We start from the raw sequence: 12,581 nt of genomic DNA, 5'->3' as shown, positions 1-12,581 counted from the left end.
CTGTTTTTGCACCAATTCCCTAGAATCATTCAAAGGCCCACTGATTTTCACGCCTGACCTCCTCCTCCTCTTCAGGAGTAAAATCATTCTTTATGTTGAAAGTTTTACGTATTTCTTCTGGCGTTTTCCCTTTTATCATGTCGGCAACAGTCTGACATGTAAGATCTAGCAGATTTTTTATGTTTAGGTAATTAGCAGCCTGCAAAAACCCGAAAAGCTTAATAAGCCAAAATTTCCGTAAAATATACAAATGTATCTATAGCCTGGACAGGCATATACATGTGCTAAGCATTACTAAAGAAAGCGACGAAGATATTGCAGAACAATTACATGGAATGAGACTACACAGAGATTTCTAGCATTGAAGGATCTCAGAAATTAAAAAAACAATTAGTTGATGGAACATTGATTTACTGGAGAAGCCATCGGTAACTGTACTCAGAGGTTCCAAACAATTTGGTTGGGTTGGGGTAATTCAGGTAGATTAGACCCCTCAAAACAACAAATAAGAAAAGCGATAGTTTGGTTCAAAGAATACCAAACCATCAAATAAGAGTTTCTGACAGAATACCAGGATAAGGTCGAACAAAGTGGCCTGATCGACTTTAACGAATTCTTCATCCCAAGTCTTGATTTCGTCCTCCGAAATGGCCGATTTCTCATGTGCGGGGTTCTGAGCATCGACATGGTACTTGCAGTATTCGATGACCTTCGAGAGTATCTCACTAGAAACGTTTGGCAGCGGAATAGGATTGGCGGTGCCAGTGTCCTCGATCATGTACTTGATGGTCTGAGATTCAAATGCCACAGCCTCAGTGACATCAAACAATTCGCCATCTGAGCTCTTCAAAGTCACCTTGCTTTCCGAGGCCATGGCTCCCCAACTAAAAAGTTGATCCGAATAAAAGATGATCTGAATAAAAAGAAATGACTGAATTTCTGTGTATAAGCGAAGAGAACTCGAGAAAGTATGAACGAACTTTTGCTCGATCAATATGAGATGAGCGATATGTGGTAAGGGCAATAAGTCCATATATTTATAGCCTGATTGATTACCCAAATAACCATGCCATGGGCCATTCGCTGCTTTTTTTAATTATTTTTTCTTAACTCTAGTTAACATAACCCAAACCTAGAGCTTTTAGGGTTTTCTTATTTTATTGTTTTTTACCCGCTAATTGTTTTCGATTCATGCTCCACCTATTTTATGGTATTAGTGGGCCAAATTGCCTATTTTAGGGTATTATTCCTTGCTAAAAATAGCTAGGACGTCCAGTTTAGCTGTTAACAAAACAAAAGAATTAACAAAAACAAAAAAATATCATAAAAATAAAATATATAATAAAATATTATACTATTGAATGTCTATCATCAAAAAATAAGAAATATGATTAACTAATATTATTTATTGAGCGGAGGGGATGTGTAAGTTTATTGGCTATTTTTTCCCTTTAAAAAAAAATAAAAATTATATTGTAAACAGAAAAATAATATTGGCTACAATAAGAAAAATAAGTAAAAAAATGTGTTTTCAAAAATATTTCAACAAGAGATTTAAATAAACTAATTGAAGATCTATGTTAACTAATTTATGTTCATAAAATTGTTAAAATAAAATATTTTTATGTTTTATATAAAAAGAATAATTAATGTGGGTTATCAATAAAATATTTTTATAAGAATTAATATTGACATATACTTAAAAATACATTTTTTTTTCTCGGTAAAAAACTAAATCTATTAAGAGGAAGTATGGTACAATATGAAGATACGTCCAAGAGAAGCAGGAAAACGGGCAGCCGAAAAGGATAAACTATCCACATCGGCCCCCAAGAGAAACCAAGAAGAGAGCAGTGTTGAACAAGAAGTAACAAGAAGAACAAAGAAGCAGAAGCAGAACAAAGGATTCTACCCAACGTGGGTAGAATCAACTATTCGACATTTTTTCCCTTTCTTTTTTCCAACTTTGACCCAATCAAGCTGACTCTGCTGAGCTGGTAAGATTTGCAAATAGAGCTGGGCAGATGGAGAGGTCTCCTCTTAAAACTACATTATTAATAATAAAGAAACAATTTAATTTGAATGTACATGTTATGTAAATTATTTTAATGTCAATTATGTATATATTTACGTCACAAGGCATTCATCTTCAAAATAAACTCCCCCCTTATTGTGTCGTAATATTATATGTTAGACGACTGAGAAAAGATGAACCATTCGATCACGAGAAAGTATTTATGAATTCGTTGAACACTAGTATTCAATTCGCATAGGTAAAGACATCGTCAACGAACTCTTGAACTCTGGGAGCGAGCTCTTCAATAGTTGATTAATGCGATTGACTTCTGTCACAATTGATGTATATCACCTCGATTTGAAGCCATAGAACCTGTTATTAGAGGAAAATCGTGATATGAAGGCCACCATCTTCAACCTCAATGCGATGCCGAAGCAGTTTAGACATGACTACCTTCTCTAGATGGCATGCGCCACACCAGCATACGTTTTGCCAGAGGTGATTACGAAGAAGGGATCTGACGGAGCCAAGGCCAACATCTGGTCTTGCATGGTCATATTGTTTGTGCTCCTCACGGGGTACCTATCATTCTAAGATGCGAGTATGATAGTAATGTGTAAGAATATCTACAAGGGGATTTCAAATGCCCACCTCATTTTCCTCTGAAGTTTGATTTCTGGTTATATCATTGCGAGACCCTAACCCTATGATGGGGATCATTGTTCGACATCTCATGGAGGTTTCTTGGTTCTACCAGAGCTTGAAGTGCTCATAGGCAACTGGAAGATGTTGGCTAAGCCTTCCCCACCCCCAAGCCAACCTACCTAAAAGCCTTTGACATAATTTCCGTCTCGTCGAGGTGCAATCTCTCAAGGTTGTTCAAAGACGATGTGGTAAAGGAGGATTTGAGGTTCACTTTGACTCAGCTGGCGTTGAGAAAAATATCGAAGTTGGAGGAGAGAGGTTGAGTGTATGAAATGGTCAGATTGAAGCATTTGGAAGAGAAAACTTAAAATTTAGAAGCAAGGGTTTGGGTAAACCCATGGATTTGATAACACGAGTGAGTGATTGGGTCCCAAAAAACCTGATGTTGGTGTTGTTGTAATGCTCTAAATGAGTGCCTTCGAAAAATGAAGATACTGAGAAATTTGTACCAGAAAATCAATGTAGAGAAGAGATTCCAACCATTCCCTCTGTATGGAAGAGACTTCCTGAGGAGATATTAGAGCTAGTCTTGGCTAGATTGCCACTCAAGAGAATCCTCAGATTGAGAACAGTGTGTCACAAGTGGAACATATTATCATTGAGAAAGAGGTTTAACATACTTCATTCTATTCTCTAAGCCCTAAGTTTCAAGAAATGTGTTCTTGTTTGATGTCCTTGATGGTTAATGCAAAGTGAGCTATTGATAATGGAAGTGCAAAGAAAGGCGAAACCCATTCTTCTGTTTATGCGAATATGACATCTGAAAGTAATGTAATGGGAAAGGGGAGCTCCAAATCTGACCATGAAGGTCGCAAGGGAATTCCATGGACCGAGGAAGAACACAGGTAAAAATTTAAGCCATAGACACCTTTTCTCCCCAATAAGTTTATTTTCAGCAACTATTCACTTGACTTCAGTCCATTGCATAGTTTGTTCCCCTGTTTTTATCTTATATATCAATATATTAAATTACTCTGACAACTCTGTATTGATTTGGATTTGTGTTTCTTTGGGATTTTTAGAGCTTCAAAGTTTTAGTTGTTTGAGATTCTTTATCATTAGTTTATTGATCTGACCTATAAATTTCCTCTAGGTTCTATTCTTGTGGGCCTGTTATTAGAAAAACATTATGCTGCAAGTTTTCTACCTTTATCTCTGTGAAAAGGAAGTACATATTTATATTCGTTTGGATTTTTTGATGTTATTGTTTTCTTTTATTCTTAAAACAATATTTTTGTTATGTTAAAACGAAACCCTTGTATTCACTTGTAGTTGGATCTCTTTCACATTTTTCCTGACTGCCATTCCATTTTTTGAATGAAAGTAAACAAATTGGATTGAAGCATTCAATTTTTGTGATGGTTTTCTTTATGGTGAATATTTCAACTCTTTTTAGAAGGATAATGCTTATGTTCCTCCTATATAGTTAATTTCTTGAGGACCTATCTTAAAAACTTAATAAACAAATTTTAGGCCACCTAACTAAGGTTGTCACAACTGATAATTAAAATAAAAAATTGTTGCCAAAGTAAAAACTCTTAAAGTAGGTTTGAGGCACTCTAAGAGCCTGCATACATTAGTTGGAATTGATCAATTGAGTTCACGGTGGAGACACTCTAGATCTTCTCTTAATGATCTAGGTGGCTCCAGGGACACACACAGGACAAAGAGGGTTTATGAACACTCAAAAATAAAAATGGTCAAGATGATTTCAAACTAGGACCTAAGAATATATCTCATCATCCTAATCATGGTAGTGTGAACGGTTCATCAATCCAAGCTTGTATGAGGGAGAATGAACTAGCCAAATTTCTGGTCAAAGTTGGGCTGTGGGCCAGGTTTAAGTGTCCTAGAATTTGACTGACCCCGAGGCATGAAACTTAGCTCCCCAAGTGGGCTAAAATTTTTCCTCTTTATTTTTTCTAATAACACTTATGTTAGATAAATTTGAACAAATTTCCCTATTACTAAATAAAATCATATATATATATATATATATATATATATATATACGAGCTGGTGGGCCACCACCCATGCCACCCCCAAAATGTATTATATAACAAAATTGTATTAAAGGGCCGATGGGCCATGACCCCCTCAAGCCCAACCGCAACCATAAACCACAAAATCTATGTTTAAATATGGGGCGACGACCATGACCCCGCCGGACCCTCCATCGACCACCATACAATGTTCATATTAATGGGGTGCGTGGGCTACCTCAGTGGACCCCATCCACATCCCTATCTGCAAGTGTACGCATAGTTAATGGCCTACCAACATGACATGTCAAATAAAACAATGCGACTCCCCTTTAATGCACACCATGCCGCCTTTAATACCATTTGGAACCGATGGCAAGAAATTTGGCGCAGGCCACCAAAGCAGTGGACCCATCACCCAATAATAAAATCTAAAAAAAAAATATTTTGCATGTTAATTTGGGAGGGGCAGGATTTGATCCCACGACTTCTCCTCAACCATTTTCTAAACTCTGCCATTGTGCCCACCAACCCCACATGGGTTAATCCGCCCAGGACTTACATATAAACTCATTTTGTCAATGAGCCTAAGAGGGGATGGAGGAACCCGGAGCGGTCAGAGATTTTAAGGCAAAGGAGGCATGACATTCTTTGAAGCCCAAAGATTCTCTGGGGAAGTAAAAAAAATAATTGTCAGAACATAGTCAAGTTTACAGTTTTTTTCCACGGTTTTCTGCAGTAATCGCAATGGGGAGGTTAGATTCGCCTTTTGAGTTGTGTATTTCCAGTCCACCCATGGAGAAAAATCTTTGAGGAATCTAAAGGGAATCTAAAAGATTCCTTGAGCCCAGATTCTCAATTTCCCAAAATTCAGAAATTTGACAATTGATTTTGCACTATTCGATGCCACAAATCTGATGGTGCATTCATATTTTTCACTTTCTCATTATATTCTTCTTCCACCTTTCTAGTTGGAATGCAGGTGTCAACTTTCATGTGTGAGAAACAATTTCCATGCGATTGATGTCATTCGATCGATGGCACGAACATCTTCAGAAGTTTGACATCCGCTTCGTTAGATGGCCCTTTGTTGTGAGGTATATGCAATGTGTTCATGTACATCTTTTGACATGCATTGTGCTGCACAGATCCCTATTTGATGTTGATGAGGGATCTTGTTTATTACTTGTTTTCATGATTCCTGCTTGATTTGACGGGGAATCGTCTATGTGATGTACTTGTTGTCATGATTCGTCATGTTATGTTTTGAGATCCCTTTGTTGTATGTTTATGGGATACTCACATTTTCGTCATGTATGTTTGCATTGAGATCCCTTTTCTGCCATGTTAGTGGTATGCTCATCATGCATGAGTTTGTGTCATATTGATAGGAGTCTTTTGACTGAGAGTTCCTATAGTGGAACATCTCTTGGTAACACTCCTGCGTGAGGAAATTTTGCTTGTATGATAGCGACGCCATATCTATGTACATCATCACTATTGATAACACATAATGTAGCAACCTACACCATCTTGACACTGGGGCCCGAAGACGTAGTCCCTCCTAGACGAACTTCGTTATCAACAGCTTATGTTTTTATGTTGTTGATGATTGACATGTTCCTCTTCTTTAAAAAATGCACATGTATTCATTTATGTTCTTTTAAAAATGAAATCTAACATATCAAAAAAGTAAAAGGTATTGGGAGGGTCCTTTGTGACACCCAGACCTGGATCAAGCGGTATCAGAGCGGTCTTTGCATGGATGCCAATTGCACCATGAACAATGGAATGTGCAGCGAAAAAGGATGAAAAGGTGATGTATGAGACCATGCTCAAAATTTCCAAAAGAGTGGAAATAATGTATGAAACTCTAAAGAAAGACGTAGAAGAAAGAGAGCGATTGCAGCTTCAGTTGCAAGCCACGGAAGAGGCCCTAGAAGAACTGAAGCACAACAAGCAGAATCTTCAAATAGAGAACGCTAAATTGAAGATGCATCTACATGAAGAGAAAGAGGAGAAACACAATTTTGTATGACTGTTGCAAACAAAGGAAGAGGCCTTACAAAAACTGCAGTGTGACCCATGTGAGGTAAAAAGTAGTTCTTTGAATTCATCTATTTGTCCTGATGATGATTTCACTCTTTTTGAAAATTATACCACAGGAATTAGCTCCAAACCATTGAAGAGAATGGGGTATCAAGGAAAAGGCTTTGGTGTTAATGTGCAAGGCATTGTCAACCCCACCAATGTGGAGGAATTACCCTGTCTAACAGGACTTGAGTATGTTATAAAGGAAGTTGGGGAATGCGCTGAGACAGCTAGTGAACCACCAACAACAAATGATGAGAAGGCCTCATCAGTTCTTTCAAAATCGACAGAGAAGGTAAAAGATATTGATTTCCTTTTGGTTTTGTCTTCACATATTATTTATTTATGTTGGTGATTTGCAGATCCCAATTACATGGACAAACATGAGGCTTCGTATCGTTTCGAGGAATAAGGAGGAAACAGAACTTCGTATTAATAACGAATGCATAACTCAACCATTGTATGTTATGTAGAGACCTCAATTTGCAGGCTTGAGATACATGGAGGGAGAATGCTCAAATGTTTCAGATTCTCTCGAGACATCGTTGAAATGATCGAGGAAAGAGAATGATGCGAACGCATCCCCATCATCCCATGGTAGTTTCCATTGCAGGGAAAGAGCTGAGGCAACCTCTCATCGCCATACTTATACCAGAGATAACAAGGAAAGGTATAGCCACTCTCAACATTTGAATGTTCATTTTGATTATAATCATGTTTTTAAAGATGAATGTAAAACATGGCATCGAAAAACATGTACCTTTTGTGGATTACATAGACATACATTTTCTGAGTATTGCAAAAGAATGGCAACACACAAAATGATGAAGCATGAACGACCCTCTCAACAACAGGTAAATAAACATGTTAAGTAGATATGGAGGAAGAAATCGATTGCAGTCATTGTGACAGAAGTGGCCATCAAAGAGCCACTTATTGGAGGCTCCATCCAGAGCAGCAACCTAAAGACAAAGTGTATGTGCATGAACCAAATGAAACAATTGTTCGACGAATGAATGCGCCACAATGATGTGACCCATGCACCTTGATAAGTGAAAAGTGGTTTCTAGATATGTTAGCATTTCATGGTCATTCTTTTTTAAATCATTTGTTGCATTTTAAAATGCAAAAGTGATGATGTGTTTTCATCACTCGCTCAATAACAATGATGTTTGGTCTTATTTTGAATAGCATGATAAACTGTGAAAGTGATTTTTTGCTTCCATCATTTGCCAAAGAAAAACAATAGTGTTTGGCCTTATGTTTGTAAATCACGTGTTACAGTGATGATGTGTTTTCCATCACTTGTTGGAGAAACAATGATATGTTGGCCTTGTTCTCGTAGCCGGGGTTTTGCGTCCATCTTAATGTGAACTTGACCACTGAGTATGTGTTATAAACTCGTGGCAAGTGTGGGACGCTTGGGTCATTATTTGGTCAGTTAAGACAAGCATGTACTTTGCAAAAACAATGTGGCACAAATTGCAGGTGTCGGCTCATTTCTTAAGGCTCCGAGGAACAAAGGTGAAGGAGATGGAAGCGAGACCTTTTAGGATGCATGTGATGTAAACAAGGTATAGAGAAGTTGGAGATTATTTTTTATGCTTTTGGAGCACCAAAACCACCTTACTCGGGAGGATTGATCTAGGTGGCTCCAGGGACACACACGGAAAAAAGACGGCTTATGAATGCTCGAAATGAAAATGGTCAGAATGATTTCAAACCAGAACCAAAGCGTATATCTCGTTGTCCTGATTGCGGCAGTGTGGATGATTCATCAATCCGAGATCGTATGAGGGAGAACGAGCTAGTCAACATTCTGGTCAAAGTTGGGTTGTGGGATAGGTTTAAGTATCCTACAATATGACTGACCCCGAGGCATGAAAATTAGCTCCTAAAGCGGGCAATATTGGTGGCTCTTTAATTTGTCTAATAACCTTTTTTGTGAGAAACATTTAAATAAACTGCCCTATTGTTAAATAAAAAAGATATATATTCATACGAGCTGGCGGGCCACCACCCTGGCCACCCCCAAGCCGATGGGCCTTGGCCCTCGCCGGCTCAACCGCTACCATATACGACAAAAACTATGTTTAAATATTTGCTGATAACCATGACGCTACCGGAACCTCCAACGACTACCATAGAATGTTCGTATTAATGGGGTGGGCGGGCCACCTCTTGTGGAGCTGGCCCACACCACTATTCGCAAATGTATGCACAGTTAATGGTAGGCCAGCGGGTACTGAGCCGATGGCAGCCATGTGGGCTGGCCCACCACCATGCGGTGGGCCCATGGCATGTCAAATCAAATAATGCAGCTCCCTTTAAAGCACACCACTCCACGTTTAATTGTTCGAAATAATACTGAGAGGGGAGGGGGTGAATCAGTATTATCACATTAATATAACTTTTTCATTTCCATAATCATATTCATATATGCTACTTCCACAACTTCTTATGATTAAGTTAATTGATATTCAATGAGTGCATTACAACATTATCAACCATATTATCAGTTAACAGATGCAGTAAAATAGAGTAGATCATCACACATAAGGCACACACATGAACACCATGATATAAGGTGGAAACCCAATGGCGGAGAAAACCACCTGCTGCAAGTCATCTCAATCTTCTTCTTAATAAGAAAATCCTTTTACAATATTTTGTACTCGTCCAGTCTTATACCAGTACGGGAGCTACAACCCCCTTTGCTCTTGTACTAGCCAATCCATTTACTAGTACGTAGGCTACTACCTGCTACAATGCTCCAAAGATTTCCTTTGGATCTTGTACTAGCTTACATACTAGTACGTAGGTGCTAACCTATGATCTTCTCTCTCCAGGTACCACGTTTCATCAATTTTTATACTGGATACACTGAAGCACAACACATAATCTGAAAGGCCACATTTCATCCAATTTTAATACTGGGCCCAACAACATTGAAGCTCATAATCAAACAACCTTCTGAATTACCCAAGCACTAGATCAATACATATACAAGTGAGTCATCGATCAGATCTAGTCCATCAGATCACATAAAATGAGTCAATAAGAACCTGATCCATTCATCCATCAATGTATAAACATTTAATCAATCACTGCTGTTATCAGAACTTAAAACCAGAAACCAGACATCACTTCAAAACCCAGGTCACAACAATAAATAGGGGCAGCTAAATAGATTTCATGAGAAGTACGCAGCTTCACCCATATAACACCTGCGTAGAAGTACGCATTGTTTCAACTGCGTTCCTGCATACCCACGCACTGTGCCTCACAGACTTCCTACGTACCTGTGCTTTGTGTCCAATGAACTACCTGCGCTCCTCCGCATCTGCAGAGCGTCTGGTCCTGCGTATCTACGCACCAGCAGCACTTTTGCGCCTGCGTATCTTCGCACTTTTCTTTCAATGTACTTGTGTACCTACGGGTATAGATGATTTCAAGACTTCAAGAATAACCCAGACTGTCAGATCTACAGATCTGAACATGCGCCGAGGAGATATCAACCCATTAGTAGATCTGACTTGTTATTCTCATGTTTCTCCTTGATATTGATTCAACTCTCTCTCACAAACCGATTACAAGAATTTCAGATCTATCTTCTCTTAAGATCTTCTAATTTCACAAGTGTCTAGCCAAATGATCTCCTTTGCTTTATATAGGCAAGCCCTTCCTAAAATCATGGATCAATAGGGGTTCAATAATAATAATACCATGCGCCAAAACCATAGAATCAAGAACGGCGGGCTAAATACCACGGGCCAAACATAAGAAACCCCATTTGAGCGCGCTTCTCTGCCTTGAAGTGAGTGAACTGGGGGTACTCACCTCATGAACGGGTGACTTGCGTGTATGTACGTAGTTTATCTAAGACATGCCTGCGTGTAGGCATATTTTGCACGGTGTACTGGCGTACCCATTATTTTCTTCAATATTTGAGAGCTGATCATCAATCTCTGCTACTGACCTGTTGTACAGTGATCTATCACTTGTATGGGTTGCCATCAAGGACAATACTTTAGCCATAATGCCAACAATCTCCCCCTTCGGACATGATGGAAAAGCTTACTTGTGAACCATCATCTGATCCATTTGAACTGTCCTACATCCATCTCTTTGGTGGATTCATCTGAATGTACACAACTGAGATTATCTTCTATGAGAGGGTTGCCATCAAGTACAACACATGCATCATAATGCCAACAATCTCCCCCTTTGGACTTGATGGCAACAACACCAAATCACTCTACCCCTTTGACATCAAGGGAAAAGGGTTATGCTCCCCCTAAGAACATGCTCCCCTTGACTATAAACTAGATCTGCTGAAGTCTCTGATTGAGCTCCCCCTTTGTATATGCCATGATGCACCAATCTGATCATGCTCTTTCTGAGAAAAAGCTGAAATGTCTGTTCTTGCTATATAGTGAGGTTCATGCTCAAGCTCCTCCTAACAGTAAGCAAGGTCTACAAAAAGATGTTCTACAAGAAGAACATGACTCTATACGTCATAAATGACCTTCCTATCACCAAAAGACTCAATACATATATCCATCACCCAACCAAGTGAGGGTCATCCACCCAACCAAGTGGGGATATATCAGAAATATTACATCTTCATCCCTGGCATAGTGGGGCAACATACATAGGTCGTTACATGACCTAAAGTGATGACTACAATAGATAGAGAGATAATATTACATCATGATTCGTGATATGACATTCATAACAGAGACCAATCACCTAAGATAAACATCAGCAACAACACTGTATGATCTGCTCCATAGTATCTGTCAACAGCAACTAGATCAGCAACTTGCATTAGTGCATGAATCATCAAGGTATGTCCGCATCAACAGAATTTCAAATTCTATGTGAGAAATGCCATGGCCATGATTTTCATCATTTGGGAATATTTGCATCAATCAACATATGTACGAAAAAACCTATCATCATATAGGTAAGACCTCATCATCATCATGTCTTCAACAATGCAACTTTGAATAATCATCCCATGTAAGCACCATTAGAGAATCAACCACAAATATGATCCAAGAACCATGTGAACAACTCATAGCAAGATGAATCATTTATCTATGTAAGCATCATTACCAAGGACTATTACCCTTAATGCCAACAATGCATTCAAAACATATGCTCCCCCTAAACTAGTGCCATCTGTCAGATCTTATCAACAAGAAAAGTCAGCCAATAAATGTCTTAAGACAGATACGCAGTTTCTCATTATACGACCTGCGTGGCTCCGCACTTCGTCTTTCGCTCCTCTGCGTATTCCCACACATGACCTTCTGTGTTTCTGCGTATTTACGCAGACAACCTTCTACTACAGTGCATACCCACGCACCTGTGCCATCAGTTGCGCCGCGTACCTCACGCATCCTTTTCTTATATCACGCCGCGTACTTCTATGTACCTCCACAGGTTATCCTTCTATCGTGCCGCGTACCTTCTATCTTGCTACGCACCTCTTCTTCTATCTCGCCACGTCCGTCCGCATGTGCTCTTTTGTTACGCCGCGTACTTATACTGTACCTTCAAAGCTCAACCTCCTATGTCGTCGCGTACCTACGCACCAAGACCATTGTTGCGTTGTGTACCCTCGCACTTTCACTGCGTATCACCTGCGTACCTCTGATTAGAACCCAATTGAATAGTCCTCCTTTGTGCTACTGACAGTCAGATTCCCAGATCTGATCTTGTGCGCGAGAGATCACACTTCACAGATTCACTTCCAACTTCACTTTCCCTACTGCCTT

General features: G+C 39.2%; 1 protein-coding gene across 1 annotated transcript; it reads right to left on the bottom strand.

The window, feature by feature from the left end:
• On the bottom strand, positions 1 to 874 carry LOC149171728 (SKP1-like protein 1B). The gene is made up of 2 exons (XM_089427574.1): positions 572 to 874; positions 1 to 199 (listed from the first exon to the last, which is right to left on the bottom strand). Exons 1-2 carry the CDS (start codon positions 872 to 874, stop codon positions 26 to 28), a joined length of 477 nt encoding a protein of 158 aa, XP_089283700.1. The 3' UTR covers positions 1 to 25.
• Positions 875 to 12,581: the final 11,707 nt, after the last annotated feature.

The sequence above is a fragment of the Pinus tabuliformis genome, chromosome 4_2 (assembly GCF_031772625.1).
Source record: "Pinus tabuliformis cultivar Carrire ecotype Pingquan chromosome 4_2, CPIR1, whole genome shotgun sequence".
Lineage (NCBI taxonomy): Eukaryota > Viridiplantae > Streptophyta > Pinopsida > Pinales > Pinaceae > Pinus > Pinus tabuliformis.
This window is presented reverse-complemented; position numbering and strand designations above follow the sequence as displayed.